Below are 20,575 nucleotides of genomic sequence, written 5' to 3' on the forward strand. Positions count from 1 at the left end.
CGGCTAAATTTATTTTTATCTCTACATTTACTGCTGACTCGAAACCCCTTAAGGACTTCTTGTGTAGAACAGATAAAATGCACTTATGATTTATGGTTTAGATCAGGGGTTCCCAACCCGTGGGCCATGACTGGTACCAGTCTGTGACCTGTTAGGAACTGGGCCGAACAGTTGGAAATGAGCAGTGGGTGAACTGTGTGGGATATAAGTTGTGTGTTCCTCCTGCTGGTCCATGGAAAAATTGTCTTCCACGAAACCGGTCCCTGGTGCCAAAAAGGTTGGGGATGCTAATTTGATTATTAGATAAGGTAGATTACAGTAAGAGAGTTAAGTTGTAACCACAGAGTTAACAGGTAATTTTATAACTGTACTTAAAACTGCTATTAAAAAAATCAGAAGCTACCCGTACTTTTCTCTTTTTTGCACTTTTAGCTTTGTCTTTTATTATTTCTTATTTTATATTAATATGTATTAGTGTTTAATCTTTTAAAAAATTCTTTAATAAAACAATGGAGAGTCCTTTGTAATTGATATCAATGGAAGATAATTTTTTTAATATTGTAAGCTGTCTAGATTCTAGGGAGTTGGCATACAAATTGATGTAATGCATACATACATTCTAATAGGAAAAGTGCAATTTCTTTCCAATATTAACAGAAAGGAGTCAGTGTTGAAAATACATACATTACATCATAACAGTAAGGAATATAACCCTGACTGGTTAATTATGTAATATTTAGAGCATATTATTATTTGGTGAGTTTAAACATGAAAATATCTGCCAGCTTTCCTGTGGTCTAGGAAAGTACAATATTTGGCAGTGTTCCCTAAAAGGCCTTTTGCCACTGGTTGTCCTAGTAGGTGTGATCAATTAAAAGAAACAAACACCCATTTCTTAAGTCAAAGTAATGAGGACATTCCATAGTCCTGCAGAATACAGATGATCTTTGCCTTTTTTTTCAGGGCTACTGTACGGATTCTCAAACAAAGCAGGATTTTGATGATACCTCTCTTTTTATTTTTAAAAAAGCCAATGGAACTCATCGGGAAGCCCAAAGGCAATCTTGTAAATAAGAATCTGGTACTTTGGTTTATGATCTAAAATAGTATTAAGAAAATTGAATTATATTGGAATTCTGATGTGTCAAGGTAGGTGTCCATAAGCTAATTTAAAATGATAACAGTTGTGAAGATCAATGTATTAGCATCCTATATTAGCAATTTTTTCTCTAAAAAATGTATAGACTGCTCTTAAAAGTCCATGTTATTATGATTACTACAAGGAAATCCTAAAAATGAGATTTTACATGTTACTGTTGACCCATCTGAATGTCCTTCTGGTCATTTTGTTGACTAAAACAGAACTATTTACAGATTTCTTAAAAAAAAAACCTTATTCCAATGTTTATATCAATCCTCCTGTTGTGGAACATACACATTGAATAGAGTACTGTACACATAACTATTTTTAAAAATGGGTATGTAATTATTTAAGCTAGATCAAGACAATACAAGTAAGTAGTCTGAGTTAGCTTAAAAAGTAAACATGGCTTTGGAGTGTATCACCCAGAAAACCCGACTTTCATGTTGAATTTCTTATTGTGGCCAAGAAAAAACCTTAGTGTTTTACAAATCCTTTTCTTTCTGGTAGCTGTATAAAAGACATAAACGTTTATGTTGATGTAATATTTTGTCACAGGAAAAAAAGCAGATTCCCAAGAAAACAAATATAATGAAGGAAAAAAAGTCTTGGCAGCATTGGTATACCTAAACTATGAATAATATTGTTTGGTTATAGATATGGAAATATAAAATTTGTTTTCAAAGAAGTCTAAAGCAAAAGGAATACTAGCCAGAAATATGACAATATGTTTGTAAAGTATATACGTTGAATTATGAGTGATTCCCCTCCCCTAATGTGTCAGAGACAAAAAGAAAAAAGAGGGGAGAGAAACAGCATTTAACAAAAATACAATTACTTTACAACTTTTTCATATAAAAATCCAATCCTATCTTATATTGCGAAATTGAAAAGGCAACTAAACAAACATAAATAACAACACTAAGCAATCACAAGCAGCGAGTCAACAATCTGTAAATTATAGCATACACAGATTGAAAGTGACATTTTAATCATTTCGGATATTTGCTGGCTGAACAATTAACAGGTAATGAATTGGGCAAGCCTTAGAAATGCTAGATTATCTGTTAACAGTCATTTCTGTACACAAGAAAAATACACATGCCTTCTTAACAGCCAAGAAAAACTGCAATTTATTAAGTTTCAAAGAATCTTCGTACTCTTGAAAGCAACTTCTGGTGCATGTTTTCAACAATCACATTCTATGAGGAGAAATAACATTAAAAGCCACAAACTTTTAAAAACTTTTCATCTCAGAGTTACAGACATCTTGAGTTCAAAATTAAAGGCAAAACATTAAAATAAAATAAAAAATAAAAATTCAACAGGAATTATTTTAAAAATGTCCATCTCCAATTTCAAATGATTGTGAGTTCTTTTTCTACAATTCATTACTAAATTTTAGCATGGAAAATTGTATTGACTATTTCAATCCGCACATAGGCACATATGTATTTTATATATAAATATGTGTGTGTGTGTGTGTGTGTATCTGTATGTGTGTTAAAAGAGAGATATATACACAATACATATGTAGAGTGCGTGTAATGAGAATGAGATGCAATTGCTCTGAGAAAAGGGTATTCAGCTAAATACACTACGAAAACTTGAGAAAACACAAGTCTGGAACCCAATCTGTGCATAGTTCATGATCCTCTAAAAAAACCCAGCTTTTGTTGATTTGCAATTTTGCAGGACCCTTTTTAATTCGACAAAACCATTAAAAAGCTAACCTTGAACAAAACAAAACAAAACGTAATGCACAAGTTTCCTGATCCAAGCAGTCAGGGAGCACAATGTTCATATAATTTTTAAAAACATACTCAAAGGGTATGTTATTCCATTGTCTTTCTTCCTTTCAAAACAATCAAAAACATTGATCATTTTTAAACATAAAGCAATTTTTTTTAATATATAAAGCACTCTTCAAACATCTATTTCTTTTGAGTCCATTATTTGGTAAATATGTAACTGCTACACATTAGATTAGGTATTTTTCTTCTTCTCTTACTGTCTTTTTTATTTTGTTTTTTGTTTTTTTTAATAATATCTTCAGTGCTAGGAGTTGGGTTTAAAAAATACATGAAATGGTGTGGAGTTGCTCCTCGGGAAACCCGGCTTTCCTGAGACATCTTCCACCATGTGCAAGATAGTGATCACAATATTTTTCGCCACTCTGACGAAGATGAGGGAGGGGAAAAAAAAGAGTACACAGCAATGGCCAAAGAAAAGGATCAACAACAACAGTAACAACAACAGTAACAACAACAAACACTGTTCAATCCCAGAGCTCTGAAGTAGCATATCTTCATTCTGAAAATAGGTTTCTTTATGATGGAAGTCTTTTTTTTCTTTTTTTTTAATTCCTTTTTTTATTTTAAAGTTTGAAGGAGAAAAAAAAAGGTTTGTAAACAGGTAGGAGCTGAAATCGTAGGCTCCTCCAAAAGCAGTCAAAACCTATGTCCAAGTGCTTGTTTCTGTTCCAGCTTGCAGGGAACCATCCACTCTTTACAAGTATTTATGGCCACAGTTCAACAAGAGTCTTTTTTTTTTTCCTTTTTTTTAAACTTTATATTCCGAATGGGAAAAAAATGGTGCAATACTCCGGTAATTATTTTCTTGCATTAGTCCACAATAAAAAGCTGCTAAAGGTAGATATACATATTATTCTCCAGAGATACACACTGTAAGTTTTTAAAATGCAGTAAGAGTCCTTGAGTAAACATTTACACGTGAATTGTCGCCAGCCCCTCCTATCAGTTTTTTTTAATTTTTATTTAAAAAAAAAACAAGTAGGATTAGCTACAAGAAGGGCTGTGGACACTCAGTGCAAAGTTAGAAGCTAATAACAATTAAACATTTGACCGATAAGCAAATCAAAAGCATATACTGAAAAAGAAGAAAAGAAAAAAAAGGTCACACAATTTGTTAAGTTGTACACCTGGCACACGCACACATCCATACATTCATACATCAATTCAACTTGTCCCCAATGCATACATGTAAGAAAGAACCAAAAATAATAATAATCCTAGAGCCTGTTCTTTTGTTTTCTGATACCAACCTGGAAGTGTAATAATAGAAAGTGTTCACATTTTTGTTATTGGCCTACTGGATTCAAGTATAATTGCATGTTTGATATGTTAATTTTTCTTTCTTTCTTTCTTTCTTTCTTTCTTTTTTCTTTCTTTCATTTCTTTTTTTTTTTAAAAAAAGACCTTTGAACTATTTGGGGGGAGAATTTAAAAAAATGACACAAAAAGCAATGAAACAAGTGTAATGTGCATAGGCAAGACCCACGGGAGTAGTGGACCTGGATATTCCACCCCACCTCTCAATCCAAGTCATCCAGCCAAGGGGGCTTAAGATTTGTTCCCCAATAGCTGCTGACAAGCTGGTCAGATGCCACCCCACCCCCACCCCCACTGATTACTGGATCCGCCTCTGGTAATGTGCATAATTATCACAGGCTCATTTTAAATAGGCTTTCTCACCTCCCCTTCCTCCCAACCCCAACTTCCCCAAGTTGATAAAATAACCCTTTCCAGCCCAAATTCTGAAAAGTGCCCTTCATGATAGAACTAGTCTAAGCAGCTTGTATACGTCTTTAAAAACACCATACAAACATAAAAATAAAATTAAAAAGCCGTTGGAAAAAAACCCACACAAAACTCTATCATTAGCACATGACACTGACCAAAGGGAGCCCCATACTGTTAACACAAACAGTTCACAAGGGATTCCAGCAGAGTTTCATAGTCAAGAGTAGACAGAGGTACTAAAAAAGGGCCGCCAGTCTGATCTATTAAAGCTGGATCCTTCGTGCTGCCCTGGACTGGAAAGGGTTACTGCTATTTCTTTTTTTTTTTTTCCTTTAGTGCTGATGATTGTTACTTCTATTTTGTTTTTCTGGCATCCTAGATGGATTCCCCGCTGAGAAGATCCCCTGGGAGAAGAGTATTCAAAGGCGTTGGGCTTCCGATAACCCTGCCGTCATCGGTGCTGGGAGGACCCCAAAGGCTGCTTGAATACTGAGGGACCCCACCCCAGAGCAGATCGCTGCTCCCTTTCCCACCAAGGCAGGGGGTATTCCAGTGGCCTGCATCATTGCGCACCATGCCATGAGAACTGCTTGTGGAGCCCAAACGTGTCTGAGTGGTTCCAGTGTTGGACTGCCAACTGGAAGTGGGGGGCAGTGGCTGGCCTTGTGCTAAAAAACGGTTCACTTCCTCCTCTCCAGCAAACTCAGCCAAGATGGTAGTGTTCCCCAAAACGCACCTGAAAACATAAGAGAAAAACTGGTGAGACCTACTTCCCAGGACCTATGCATTTATTCTGACCACAGTATATACATTCCCTTAAAGTTAAACATTACTCAAGAGCTAGAACATTGATTGTGAAACAATCAAATATTACAGTGGAAAATCTGGCAAGGAAGTTTTGAATATGGGAAGTAACATTGTGGACATTTAGATTGATACCCGAGGATGATAGGGAAGTCTTAAAGCAGAAACAATTTTGGTTTAGTCTTTTTTTTTAAAGGATTGTAAAATAAGATTGATTAGTCACATAACACCCCACCCCCTCTATATGCCATTCTTTTTTGTTCACTATTCATGCCTCCTTTTTACTGTCCAAGGCAATCATTAAATACATCACAAGCCCCAATTGGGCATGCCTTTCTTGAAAAACAGTAAATACCGAATCAAATAACATACATGTGCAGAGACTTCTGAGCCTTTGCTGCTTCCTCCTTGGAACTGTATCGGACCACAGCATTCCCTTGAGTCAGGTTCAGATGGAATGTAATAAGAGGACCATGTTGCAAGCATAGAGTACGCAGTGTAGAGCCATCAATCTAATTAGGGAAAGCAGGGGAAAAAAAGTGTGAGCAATTTCTCTCCTCCTCTAGTGCCATTATTATTTTGACAAATGGGGAGTAACACATTAGTAAAAAGTCAAAACCATATCTTAAAAACATATAAATAAAACAGTGTAGATTCCTCCCAGAGATTTAGTGTATTGATGAAACAATTCTTCCATCTTCCACTTCCCCTAACTGAACAGGCACACCTACAATTGAGCTATTTCTGGAGCTTCCCTTCAGGGACATGTTACTTTTCTTCAAGCTCCGCTGCCTGGATATTAGAACCTTACCATTCCTAGTTGCCTTCAGAAAAGTGATGAGAGGTCAGGGTCAGAGCTCTAATGAATATACTTTTGAGGGATGGCGTGGTAACACCAGTCCTGAAATAGGCATTGATGTGCTTCATGTTCAAGTAGCCACCATTAGATCCAGACAGTTTGGAAACCTGTTGATAATTTCAATCTTTCTTTTGTTGTGAAGATTATTGAGAAGGCAGTAAGGTTCCAATTGCAGAGAGCCCTGGAAGAAATTTGATTATCTGGGCTTTTTCAGCTGGGTGTCAGGCTAGAGTACTATATTGAGAACACATCATTTGCTTTTGTCAATGATCTGTGAACAACCAAGATTGTGTGACCTTCCTGATCCTCCTTGATCTGTCAACTGTGTTCAGAACCACTGATCATGGTATTGTGCTGGACCATGTCTGGAAGCTGAGAATGGGAAGCGAGTGTTACAGTAGTTGTCCTTTTAATAGAGCCAACTCTGGTTGTTGGCGGTGATAGAGAAGAATTGAAGCCAGACGGTGCTACACTGCTGGGACCTGTAGGGCTCAATTCTCTTTCCATTATTCTTTTACTGATGCACAAAGCCACTGTGAGAGGTTATCTACTGACATGAGGCCAGGTAGCATCAGTTCATTGATGATACTTATTTGTCTATTGAGGCACTGGACTGCATAGAAGGTGTGGTCGAAGTACTGACCCATTCCCTATTAGGATCTACATGGAGAAGAACATATTCCATCTATACAAGGCAGAGTGACTGTGAGTTCAGAGGCCTGGCAAGGCAGAATATTTTTCATTCTAGATAGAATTGAGCTCTCTATTTTTAATTTGTTCATAATTTGAGGATCTTCCTAAATTCATTATTCTTGCTCAATGAGAAAAACGGCAGCTGTGGCCAACAGGATCTTTGCACGATCCCATCTTGTTCATCAATTTCTACTGGAAAGTACTCTGCATGGGGCTACACTTAAATACCACTCAAAAGCTACAATTTAAGAACGCCGCTGCTGAAGTATTTATCAGTATTCTTCCTGTTGCCTGTGAAACACTTCAAGAACTGAAATGATTATCTGGATTTAATTCAAGGTGCTGGTTGTCATCTTTTAGGCTCTGGTTGTCATCTTTAAAGGCCTACAAATGATTTAGGATCTGGTTATCCTTAACAGATCTAAGACGATCTGCTAATGCATTGAGGTCAGGGACAGGGGGCTTTCTCAGATATCCTACTCTTAAGAGAATGTAATCATTAGGGAACATGAAACTGGGCCTTCACTATTGCTGCCTCTATCCTATAGAGTAGCATCCTCCGTGTAATTGCAATAATCCCAGCCCTCCCTCAAACCTTCAATGAATGAAGTGCAGACGGCCCCAACGCAGCTGTGTTTATGCCATTCTAGCACTTAATAAATAAATAAAAATGTTAAGGAGGTCAATCCAGGTAGATTCATTTACCTGGGGAGTGAGGTTACGGAGAACTAGCCAGCTACTTGTTCTTCCTGAGCTGTCAGTACTCCAGGCTGAGCCTATAACCCAACAAAGAAAACATTAGGGAAAGCCCAACCTTACAATTGAAGAAGAACAGAAGATACAGGACACAAACCTGATGAATACAATTTCTACAAGAATTTCTAATGGGAAATATATTTGGATCAGAAGATTTAGCAAATGTCTGCTAGTCTTCCTCTCCTCCATTCATATCTAATTCCTCACTGTGGAATTTTGCTTGTCATAAATAGAATCAATGCATTATTTAGGTTTACCCAATATGATACTTTACAAATATTTTGGATCAAATTCAAGACTTTCCAACCAGAAATTCTGGGGATTGTGAACCAGTATATTTGAAGGATAGCCATGAGGTAGGTAGGTAGGTAGATAGACAGACAGACAGACAGACAGACAGACAGACAGACAGACAGACAGACAGACAGACAGACAGACAGACAGATAAATAAATAGATAAAGATAGATCTCTATATATACAGTATATTCAGATATACTGGTTCACAATCCCCAGAATTTCTGGTTGGAAAGTTTGATCCAATATATATACTGGTATATGTATATGCATATGTATAGGTGTGTGTGAGCGCGCACACCCACACACGTACACACCCACACTTATATCCCGTGCTTGGAAACCTCTGAGATTTGTAGAAATACACTAAATTGAGGATGGGGAGAACATCTGTTCCAACAGTCTTTTGAGAGTGATATAGTCTGATATAGGCTGACTGATTGATGTGAGGATAACAAGGAATTGAGTAAAAACAGAATAGAATGTGAAGAGAGAATGAAAGCATGTTTTACCAGAGGAAAGCCACAATAAAATTACTACATTTCAATAGACGTTGACATTTCTATAGTCTTTTCTAAGCCATACATTATATATCTATATCCGTGATGGCAATCTTGTAGCACGCTGAGCCCTCTCTGCAGGCACTTGAGTCATTGCCCCAGCCAGCTGCACTGCACATGTGCGCACTCATCCTGCCAGCCAGCTGATTTTTGTGTCTTGACATGTGCGGGGGGCACACGGGAGACAACGTGCACATGCAGGGGGTGGCGGCGGTGGGGGTGTCGCACGCACATTCACAGGGGCGTGGGGGAGCATGGGGTGCAATGCTCCCCCCTGTGCCCCATTTTTGGTCCCATAAAACTTCAGGGAGACCTGATAGGCCCAAAATGGGCCACGGGGGGGGGGGTGTTATACTGTGCTCCCCTTCTCCCCCATTAATGGTCCCAGGAGGCTTGAGGGAGGCCGTCTATGCCAAAACAGGGTGTGTACGTGTGTGTTTTACTCACATTGCATTATGGGTGTTGCTTTCAGCACGCGATGACAAAGCGGTTAGCTATCAATAATCTATATCATCTACAATATATCTATCTATGAAAGGTAGTCTGAGTGTAATACAATCTATTCATAGGTATGTCTGTATAGGTTTATAAAATAAATAATTCAAACTCTAAACAGAAGGTAGATGCATCTGAACTCAAGTGGCTGACATTGACAATATTGCACTGTCAGTCTTCAGAGCAGGGGTCTCCAACCTTCGCAACTTTAAGACTTGTGAACTTCAACTCCCAGAATTCCTCAGCCAGGAATTCCTTAGAGGTGGACCAGACTTGGGAATCAAAGTAAAGAATGCTAAAGTTACTTTTATTATATAGTTATAGTAAAAAAAAATCTTGCATGACTGAAAGCACCTTCCGCCTCCCTGTTTTATCTGTACAAGAACTAGGGAGCATCAATTCTGAGATGCTTTCTGAAGCTACCCTTCTGCTTTGAATTTAAATTTATGTGATTCTTGCCATGGTTGTGGCCCTTTCTCCTGTTCCTCAAGTTTATTTTCACAACCTATTACACACTCTAATTTTAGGTCAGGATTTTCCACATAAAAAGTTTAAACACAAAGTAAATATATATTGTATTCATTTAGCTAAGAAACAGTTGGGCTGATCCAAATTCTAATCCACCCTCAGCCAAGAGGTTCATTGACTGTCTGTAGATTGGTTACCCCTTTCAGCCCTAACAGGGTTCATTTTGTGGAGAAAAACTGGATGAGAAAGTCTTATGTATGCTGCCTTAAACGCTTAAAGAAAAGCAGATATAATCGATGCAGTTAAGTCAAAAGAAGAAGAAAGAACTCAGGAATACCAGAGGAGTAAGAGCTGGTCCAACCCAATGGGCTGGCACCCCAGGTAGACGATGGCTTGGTGTTTGTTAAGCCTGGAGGTGGTCTTGTCGGAGCTGTAGTGTTCCTGGGAACCTTCCAGAGTTCATGTGACAAAGAGGCTTGTGTGTGAGAAATTGGACCAGAAGACCATGTTGATTTGATGTCTGACAATTTACCTGTAATAGAGAAATGCAATTCAGAATGTCAGAATGTGGAATTTTTGGACAATCTGGGATCCCCAGGTTTCTTCTGTCTGTATATAAACATAGTGAATTTCAAGCAAACAGTGGTTCATACATTGCTCATCTTTGTTAATTTTGTTGTTAATTCTTTTTTTTTGGGGGGGGGGTTCTGCTATATGTCTCATTAATCCATCAAAGATTCTCAAAATGGTCTCTATAAGGCTCAAAAATATGAAATTCATCTGGCATCATAACTACGGAATAAATCCAAATATTCACCAGTCTCAAGCATATATCATTTTACCCTCCCAGCCCCCAACAGAAAAGGAAAGAAACTGCTCATTTTCACGAAGCACATAGAAGCTACTTTGTGATCCACAAAGATCTTTGGGAAAGGGTCTGTAACTTTCAATTAACAAGAGTGTATGCTTCACAGAGACAACACTTGGCTTGATTCCTTGGGCTACTAAAGCGCAGAATCCCAGCAAAAACAAAGTATATTCTACAAACCTAATTCCTGAATTATAGAAATAAAACTGAAAGTTTTATTTCCCTATTAAAAGAGAATGGGAAAGTGAGGATGAAGGATAACATGCAAGAGAAAGATAGATAAGGAAGATTCTTCATTTATTATTTTCATTAATCCACTTAGCTATCACAGAGAATGACGAAGAAAGAGGGGGTGTCTTTCAAAACTTTCATCAGGTAGTCCTTATGACGATGATTTATTCCTTTAATCATATATTTCCTAGTAGTTTTTATCATAACTATCTCTAACTTGAATTTCTATATCAAATATAGTGAAACATCTGAAAGATGATTAAGACAACCAAGTAACAAATTAAAATAGCAATCATATGAATAAACCATTCTTAGATGTCAATCAATTGAAATATAGTAACAGATTATCAATGAAATATTTCCCAAAGTCTATAAAGGAAGGCGGTATTGATGCAAGTATTGAGTTTCAATCAAAAGAACCTCTCGTGCTATGCCACCATCTAAGCATGGCTTCTCCTACTATTTTTCTCAGTTCTTAACCTTTTACGAAGTATAAAGCTGTAGCTTGTAAGAACTAGGTTCCTGCCAAGTTATTGATTTCTCCTTTTCCAGAAAGATCGATTATTTGTACAAAACCAGTAAATTCTGAAAACTTAACTTCAGGATTTGAACCAAGTTTTACCCAAAAGAAATAAACAGCCCCGTCAAAGGAAAAGGCATCCTAGGTAAAATAAATGGCAACTATTTCTTTATTTTAAAACCTTTTGAATTGAAGATTCAACAGAACTTTCAGATTTTATTTTTTAACTGCCAATTTTAATTACATCTTAATTTCTTAAAAAATTACTTTAACTGGAATTAAAGATTGTGATGAGTTTGTGGAAGGATGTCTATGAAGAGTATCAATCATCCAGCGCAGGGTTATCCCAAAGGTGCTTTTTCCAAAAGGCAACTGGACTTTGGTTTTGAAAAAAAACTTTTGGAAAAAGCACCTTTGGGATAGTCTGTGAAAGGGGTTAGAGATAGTTTGAATCAGTGAGGATAACAACGATAAAGGTGCATGTGGTGGAGAGAAAGAAATAGATTCATTTGTTGCTGGCTGTACTAAACCTTTGAGGTAGTTCAGTCTACAAACTAAAACAAGACCCCATTATTATGATAACAGATTGCAATTTTGAAGGATTGATGAGATGTTAATTACCTTATTTTTAGTGAATTGGTTGAAAAAGGCATACAGGTAGTCCTTGACTTACAACCAGAATAGGGACCAGAAAAGTCATTATTGCAGTGTGAGTGTTAAATGAGGCATAATGTAATCACATTTTCTAGCCTTTTTCTGCCATGGTCGTTAAGCAAATAACCATAGTTGCTAAGTGAGATATCACCTTCTCTGATAGCTTCCCCATTAACTTTGCATATTGGAAGCCAGCTGGAAAGGTGATTGTGTGACATAGGACAATGCAATAGTCATCGTAAATGTGTGACAATTGCTAAGCATCCAAATCACGATTGCATAATTGTGGGAACACTGAAACAGTTGTAAGTCACTTTTATCAGCATTATTGTAAGTTGAGGACTACATGTAGTACAGAATTATACTACTGGCCGTATTTTCGATGGTTCCCAGAAATTATGTATAATTCTAGTTCTAATTCTTTAATTCTTCCTATTCTTTAATTCTGGGTTCCAGCCTAGAAATTGGGGGAAACCTCAGTTGACAAATTAGCTATGATTAGCAAACGTCCCACTGAAAGATGACAAATGCACAAGTGCACAAATACAACAAAATACTTAAGAGCTGCTGCTGCTGAGGAAGAAAGTAGCCAGCATATTTTTGAATGTTGGGTCCAATATTATGTGAGATACAATACACACTGTGATAGAAAAGGCAGTTCCACTCTTCCCATTGAGTGAATAAAACACACACCATTTATGCATGGGTTTTTTTTATTTGCTTTTTCAAACTCCATCAGTGCGTACTAGTGACTGTATGATGAGGACTACAGCTGGCATTTTTGCCTTAAATCACGCAAAACAACGAGAAGATGAACAAGATTATTATCTGTTATTCTCACACAAAAGATATACATTATGATCCCACATTATATAAGTTACTTTATATTGTTGTTTCCACAATGTAGGTGAGTCATATTTTTCTTACTGTTAGGTACATGATGCTTCTTTTAAATATATTTTTAATCTTTATATGCCACCTAAAGTTTCTTGGTGACTGAGGTGGCTAAAAATAAGTGAACAAAGAAAATGTGATAAAAAGCACGAACAAGAGCACTGTGTCAGCGTTTAGAGATTGACAAAAGCATACATAATAAAGCGTGTTGCTACTTTCAAGTATCCTTCTCCCATGTCCTCCTTATGAGTCTCTGAATTCCTACTTGCACTAATGGTCTAAAAATAAAATAGCTACCAGTACCTTGAAAGCGTGACGACAGGTGAGCACAGAAGGTGCAGATATTCAGCCTTACCCAAATTGATTATGACCATCTTGATTATTACTACTCTCTTCAAGACAAGACATAGTTGAGAAAGGGAGGGAGAGAGGGCGCAGAAGAGCAATAGATGCTGCGCCTCTTTGGATCAAGTCATTCTTCCAAAATAAAATGCTCAATGTTGGATAGGTGGTGTTCTTTGCTGCATAACTTCTGCTGGTAATTGTGTGTATGCTAGGTATCTAAAGAAAATGTTTATGTCTGAAATCAGTTTAACAGAGATTAGCATTATACAGAATGTCTGTTTCTCATACTGAAGCAATGCATAGCCTGGTATGGCCAGCTGCATATATATATCCCCATTACATGCTGACTACTGTTAAATTCTTAGGACAGTCATTTGAACAAAGGAGCCCAGTATGCAAAAGAAGTACACTTGTACCGTCGTCGTTACTACAAAGAACAGAGGCCATGTGAAAACCTCCTATCCAAGGGGCCTCTTAGGAGAAAGGCCATTGGTCATACCTGCAATGCTGCTGAAAGAGCTACTGTAGCCGGAGGCACTAAGTGGCCAGGCACTCGATGAAGGCAGCGTGGCATTCTGAGATGATGTTGGGGATGACCCTGCAGAACCAGCAAAGAAGCAACTAAGAAAGATGGGCAGAATGGTGTCTACGATAGCATATGCAATTCTCACACCATCACATGCAAACAAAAACAATGCTAGCCCAACCCTGCCTTTGACGCCTAGCCGTGAAATGTTATAGAAAGCATGGTTCAATGTACAGTAGTGAACTCACTATCAAAGAACAACACGGTGAGAAAGATGATGATATATATATATATATATATATATATATATATATATATATATATATATATATATATATATATATCTTCAATATATATTCAATTATTATATATATTCTCTGTGTCATATTCAAGATAATGATATTCACTGCCATTGTATCCACAATTTACGAATTGTATGTGAAAAATATGAAAATGCAGCCATGTTAATTATGATGACTCTGCCTTGCATTCTATGGTAGGTATTTTCAGAAGAAAAGGCACATCTCTGCCCCATTTGCCTTTAAAAATCCCAGCCATGGCCACCATTGACCAATCTTGTTCTCTTGACATTCCTGCAAATTTTGCTGAAATGTGTATTCTAGTAAGCCTTGCTACAACAATGGTGACACTCAATATTATACAACAACACAAATGTATGATTGCTGCATTATGCAAGAACTGAAAACCAAATGTCAGATTCTATGCAACAGATTTGTTAAAAGCCATCACCTTTAAGATGATCACACTACTATGAACCATCAATTCTATATGTGTTGTCCTGCTTGTTTCAGACAGTTACACAAATTATTTCCCAATGCATAGGTATGTGCCATGGCAGAAAATGCAAACATGATTCTTATACCTATGTCTTCTGCCTAACCTATGCACTTCAAGAAATAAACTTTAGTATATAGTTTTTCCAAACAATGCAAACTAATAATGCACAATTTACTATTGTTACTTTACCAACAAAAACATCTATTCTAATAAGTCAAGAATGAAAGAAATACCACTCCCAATTTTAAATAGTTTGCAAATCACAAACTAAAGTCAAAGATCAATGCTGAAATGACTGTCTGACTTAGGGGATATGAAGAAATCATCTGTCTGAGATTCACAGTTTGCTTATGAAATATTATTCTAAAATCTGTGATTGTTGTATGCAAGTATCTTCCATTTTGAACACTTTGAACTTTGAACATGTATGAAGTGTTCGTTATATGTATTCTAATTACTTTTAATGGCTTTTAACTTTAACACTTGATGTCTTGAATATTCTGTTGAATGGAAAGTTATAATAAATACATTTTCTACAGAAAACAGATGGTATGATATTCTGTGGAAGCAGCATCTATAAACACAGGATGCTATTAGGATTCAGTAGAAACTTGTTTTATACCCACTCCCCACTGCACAGACCATGATGGAACATCCATGCCACCTTGTCTATACTGTACCTAAACATAAGCAACTTGTACTAAATTTCATAGAGAAAGTGAGCTACCGATAGATTTAAAGATGCTCCATTCTCCCTTATTTATCAAGGTGTCCTTTGCATACCAGAGCCATCAATGGAAAATATTCAAACTATATAACAATCAGAAAATAAAAAATGAAAACCTAAACTTCATCCCAATTATAATATAATTAAATTTACACAATTGCATGCAGAGTTTAAGTATATAATGATATACTTACAGCTGGACTTAAAGAAAAGACATAAATGTGTATTTTTAGTCTTTATTTCACCTTAATACAGTAAATGTACAAAACCTGCTTGGAAATCTAGTCCAGAATATCTCTGACACTTCACTGTGCAACTGTTCTGGATCAGGAAGTAAGGGCTGAAGAGGGCTTTTATTCCGTTACATTGGGAATAAAAGCAATTGTGCAGATGGGACCAAACGATACCCTCATTAGTTCTTCCATATCAACAAAGGAAAGCAAAAAAGGAAGGAAACCCCCCTCCCCCAACTGTACTCTAAAAATCTTGAGTGTAGTCTTTTAATGGGTCACATGCATTTAGGAGTCTATAAGGGAAGTGATCAACCTGCTAAAAGGATCTCTGTGGTAGTGAATCTAGCTTTCCACATTTTTGCTTAGAGAAAATTTGCCTCTATAAAAAACTAACAGAAACAGTAACAGAACTAGCTGTTTTCCTTTGCTGAAGGTTTTGGGAATAGGATGCTTTCAAACACTATGCATGTGTACTACATATTGTACATATTTTTGTGTATCAGAAAAGGACATTGAAGATGAAGCTATTTCAGCTTACCTCAGTATGCAATTAGTTCTGTTATTAAGAAACCCTTTGCAACAAAACATGCTTTCAGAGATAGTAGTATAGAAACACTTTTGAAAGTGTTTTCAATCGCAGGCAAGCTCACAGCATGCTTTTAAATTGCTTGGCGTCAAATTATATGTTTTCTAAATAATAGAACCTAAATTAATATTCCTCAATAGTGATAAACCACTGGTCTATTTGACATACTTTGTTGATACTGGCTGGCGATGGTTTTTTATGACTTAATCTTGCCTTCTGAATCCAAATGTGAGAAAAAACTAGGGGTTAGCAAAGTTTCTGTAATGTATCAATCAAATATTCCCTATACAAGACTCTGATTTTGTTTCAAATTCTTTTTAAAAACTTCTTTTGTCTTGCAAAATTGATAAGAAAAGTAAGGTGAAATATTAAAGGATTTCAATGGTTAAGGAAGATGTCCTTGATTCCTTTTTTTAAAAAATAAAGTAATAAAATACAATAAGTTTCACAAAAGACTAGAGTGAAATAGAAGGTAAGATACAAATCCCCCCCCCAAAATATAATGAGAAAGTTTAATAGGTACCTCCTATATCGTCTTCCTAATAAAAATATTTCCCTATCTATTATAGGGGGTTTTTTTTTGCTCCATGAAGAAAATACATAAGAGCAGGGCTGTCAACTCCCATGGGCGGATGTGTCATGTACTGGCCACGCCCGCACCCGGTTTAGTGAAGGGGGAAAAAGTCCCTATACATCACGTGACATTGCCGTGACCACGTGTGTTTGACACCCCTGCATACGAGCTACTCTTTGCAGTACACGTAGCAGTAGTAAATGGACACAAAAGTGAAAACAGTGAAAAGAAAAAAGTAAGAAAAGATTAATAGAGATAACCTGAAACCTCACAATTAGCATTACCATTCAATTCAGCAAACCATTACACAATTTAAAAGGCTGCAGCAGAAACTCTTGACTGTTGATGTCTTTCTAATGTATTTGCAAATTTGAACCCCAGTGACTTTAATTCAACAGACCCAAAACAGCCCAATGCAACTTGGCAACGGTTCCATCATAGATCTCTGAATTCAGGGAGAGAAAGAATAAAACTAATGTATAGATATGCTTTTATGCTCACTTTCGCATTGAGCAGATCGATGAAGTGTGTAAGTTTTTCAGATCAAAGGGTAACAGATATGCAAAGATATGCAAAGGTCCTCTAAGGACAAATTGGTTGAGAATAGCATTTAATATATTTTCCTTGGAAAATATTAATTTCCATTTTTTAGCATATTAAAAATTATGCTCCTGGGTCATTTCTCAAAAGTCTTGGGAACTGTTTAAAAGTTTTGTGAAAATGTATATACTTTTTTCAGTCTACTTCTGATGTTCACCTAAAATGTTGGGAAAGTGCTGAAAAACTATGCATTTTTCAAATTCCCTCAATCAGCCAAAAGGTTGGCAGAAAAACACAATTAAGACACTGTGCAGGAAGTGTCAGAAGCAAGGAAAAGAAAAGTATCACAGGACATAAAGAAGGAAAAGCACCAGATACTTACAAATACATATGCACATTAATTATTCATCAAGAGTCTCAAATCTAAGTTCCCTGTATCATGTCCACAAAATTCACATGTAATTCATAAAACCAACAGGTTAATTTCAAGCTTATCTTCCTTAAAAGTGTTGAGCAGGCCATAAAATTTTAACTTCAACAGAAAATTCTTTCTGGCGGCATTCTATCTCACAAATACAATATGTTGTTCAACTATAAAGTAAGGCTACAGCTTCTGGTGCCTGCAAGCCACCAGTGCATACAGATTTTAAGAGTAACCCCACTCCTCAGTCACTCTGAAATATAGCAACCCATTTTACACCAAAAAGGGAGAATGAATAATTTATGTCACAACACAATAGAACTTTTAGAAGTATTACAAATTTAAATTAGGTAGCAAAGTTCTCTCCAAATAAAGCAGCTACCCTTAGCTTGGTTTTTTCCTTACTCCCTGCTCCCTGACAATATCACTGATATCAGCCCCACCCACCCCAACAGTCTTATATTCAAAACAGGAAAGTGAACAATATTTATTTTCTCTTCCCGAGTAGAGGAAAACGATCCATTCCTTTGCATGAAGATGCAGAGGATAGATCATTACTTCCATTTTCTGAACAGAAAAAGGAAATGCTTCTCTTTTCAGATCAGCACACATTGTAGGTATCTTACATTTTTCTACAGGATTTAGACATATAGTATGGCTTCATACCATATGTGAAAAAGATCAAATGAGAAAGTGAAAATCTCATTAAAAAGAACTAATATTGCTTTTATAATTCTGGGATCAGAATGATATTTTCTCTCAATGTTATTATCTTGATTATTGATGTAACCAGGTAATTGCAGAATATTAGCTTACATCTGAAAATATGATTCTATGCTATACCATACAGGAACCATAGTGAGAGACACATCTTCATTAAGTCCCAAGGAAAATAGAGCAACTTCTAGAGAAAAGAGGTTTCAGTGAGTTCTATTAATTTTCTTACAGGCTGAAAGCTCCAGAAAGAAATTAAAAAACTCTTTTCATTGAACCCCTTATATTTAAAGGAGGCAAGGTATCAGATATTTCAAGTCAGGTATTTCAATTTATAGTTGTACAAGATTGAATATCAAACTAGACATGGAAAGAAGCAACATCATTTTTCCTCCAATTACTTCTTTTCAGATAAAAATTTAAAAAAATAATTTATCATTATGTGGTTGTGATGTTAAGCAGACAAGATGGGGCTTAAGACCTATAAATGAGTATCTTTTCTTAAGACAGAGATAGCCAGGAAGAATTTTTAGTGTACAACCTACTCCTGCCATAAAAACAAAACAAAACAAACACCCCAAAACCAGTTATAGAAGAAGGACCTCTAATCATACTATTTCACTGATTTAGTTGTCAAAGCTGTTTTGAGGTTTAACCAATTAAATATGCACACTGGTGTATATAGCCTGAACTTAGTCTGCCATGTACTCTAAAAACCACAAATGTTAGAAGAGAAACAAAAAAAAATGCAATAAGGACAAATGATTGTGACAATACCTCCACTTTTGAGTAAGTAGCGATTGACATCCTGTATAGTGGTGTTAATTGTAGGACCTGTAGGAACACTTCCAGGGGTAACATCAGGATCATTTTCAGGGTCAATATTTTGTAATCCTTTCCATGGTACTCCAGGATGAAATTCTGTTTGGCAAAACAAGATGAAATCAACATTTTACTTCTCAAGAGTCATAGAAAATAGAGATGTATGGAAGTTTTGGTGGGTGGATTTTGCTATAAATTTCAGAACTAATGCATCACTGTTCATTGTTAGACCACTGGGATTCCTAACATTCTATATCTGTGATGGCAAACCTATGGCACAGGTGCCAGAGGTGGCATGCAAAGCCACCTCTGCGGACATGTGAGCCATTGTCCTATGTCAGCTCCAGCATGCATGCACACACCAGTCAGCTGATTTTTGGCCTCTACGGAGGGGGGGGGAAGTTGTTTTCACCCTCCCCCGGGGCCCTGAAAGCCCTCCGGAAGCTGGAAACACTTTGTTTCTGAACTTCTGATAGGCCCAGTAGGCCTGTTTTCGCCCTGCCCAGGCTCTGGAGGCTTTCCTGGAGCCTGGGGAGGGCAAAAACACACACACCCCCGGAGGAAATATCAAGCTCAGCTTGGCGGCAAGCAGCACACTGGCAATGTGGCAGGTGTGGGAGGAAAGAGTGTGTGTGTATATGTTTGCGCGCGCATGTGGTGGCACGCTTTGCATTATGAGTGCTGGCACACACATGCATGCTATTGCACGTGTGCACTAGCATTTTTAGCACCTAACCACAAAAAGGTTAGCCATCACTGTTCTATATGCTTTGTTCAACAACAGTGTGAGATAAACAAAGTGTTTAGATAACGCCTCAAAAGAACATTATTCATTTCATTCAGTGGAAAAATAATAAGGAAGTGGAACATAAAAAGTAAGCCAGTGCATTTTGAATGCTAGGTAAGGAAATGTATATCTTTGGTCTGAAAAAAATAAAGCACATACTACATTGGGTTCTCAACAACAGTGCATTTCAGGACAAAGGACTGTTAGCTCCAGGCAACATTTCTACAATACTTATTGAAGATTACCTGGTGGCCAATTGATGCTGGAGCCATTGGAGATTTTATCATTATCAGATTTGGCACGTGACCAGCTATGAGGAACAGCTACAGGAGGACTGGCTGGTGATTCGCTATTTTGAATAAGATCATACCGGCCATAAGAATCATCAATGGAGGACTTTCCTGGAGGGCCGATACTCAGACCTCCAGGGATAGCACCTGGAAATGGAAGAAGTACAGGCAAGAAATCATAAGCTTATTAACAATATTAAATGTTGTTGGTGTTTCCTATTGCATCTCACTATTAAAAAACAAATGAAACTACATTTCAGTCACAAAAGGCAATACGATGCTGTGCATTTAATAGAAGGATAGAAGGTTAAATTAGGAAAGGTCAGAAGGTTACTACAAAAGATTCATCCAGTTAAAAATAGAAACCTTTCTACACTTTTGTAGGATACAAAAAGGACAATGGGACATTGCTAACAACTCAATCTGTAAATA

At 36.9% G+C, this 20,575-nt stretch overlaps 1 protein-coding gene across 1 annotated transcript in view; it reads right to left on the bottom strand.

The window, feature by feature from the left end:
* Positions 1–2,533: 2,533 nt before the first annotated feature.
* Positions 2,534–20,575, bottom strand: part of TNRC6C (trinucleotide repeat containing adaptor 6C) — a 141,842-nt gene continuing 123,800 nt past the window's right edge. The window contains 7 exon segments of the mRNA XM_032208885.1: positions 2,534–5,419; positions 5,860–5,999; positions 7,745–7,815; positions 9,951–10,145; positions 13,625–13,723; positions 19,022–19,165; positions 20,099–20,290. Coding sequence (XP_032064776.1) covers positions 5,059–5,419; positions 5,860–5,999; positions 7,745–7,815; positions 9,951–10,145; positions 13,625–13,723; positions 19,022–19,165; positions 20,099–20,290 — 1,202 coding nt within the window. The 3' untranslated portion in view covers positions 2,534–5,058.

This window comes from Thamnophis elegans, chromosome 2 (assembly GCF_009769535.1).
Source record: "Thamnophis elegans isolate rThaEle1 chromosome 2, rThaEle1.pri, whole genome shotgun sequence".
Taxonomy (NCBI): domain Eukaryota; kingdom Metazoa; phylum Chordata; class Lepidosauria; order Squamata; family Colubridae; genus Thamnophis; species Thamnophis elegans.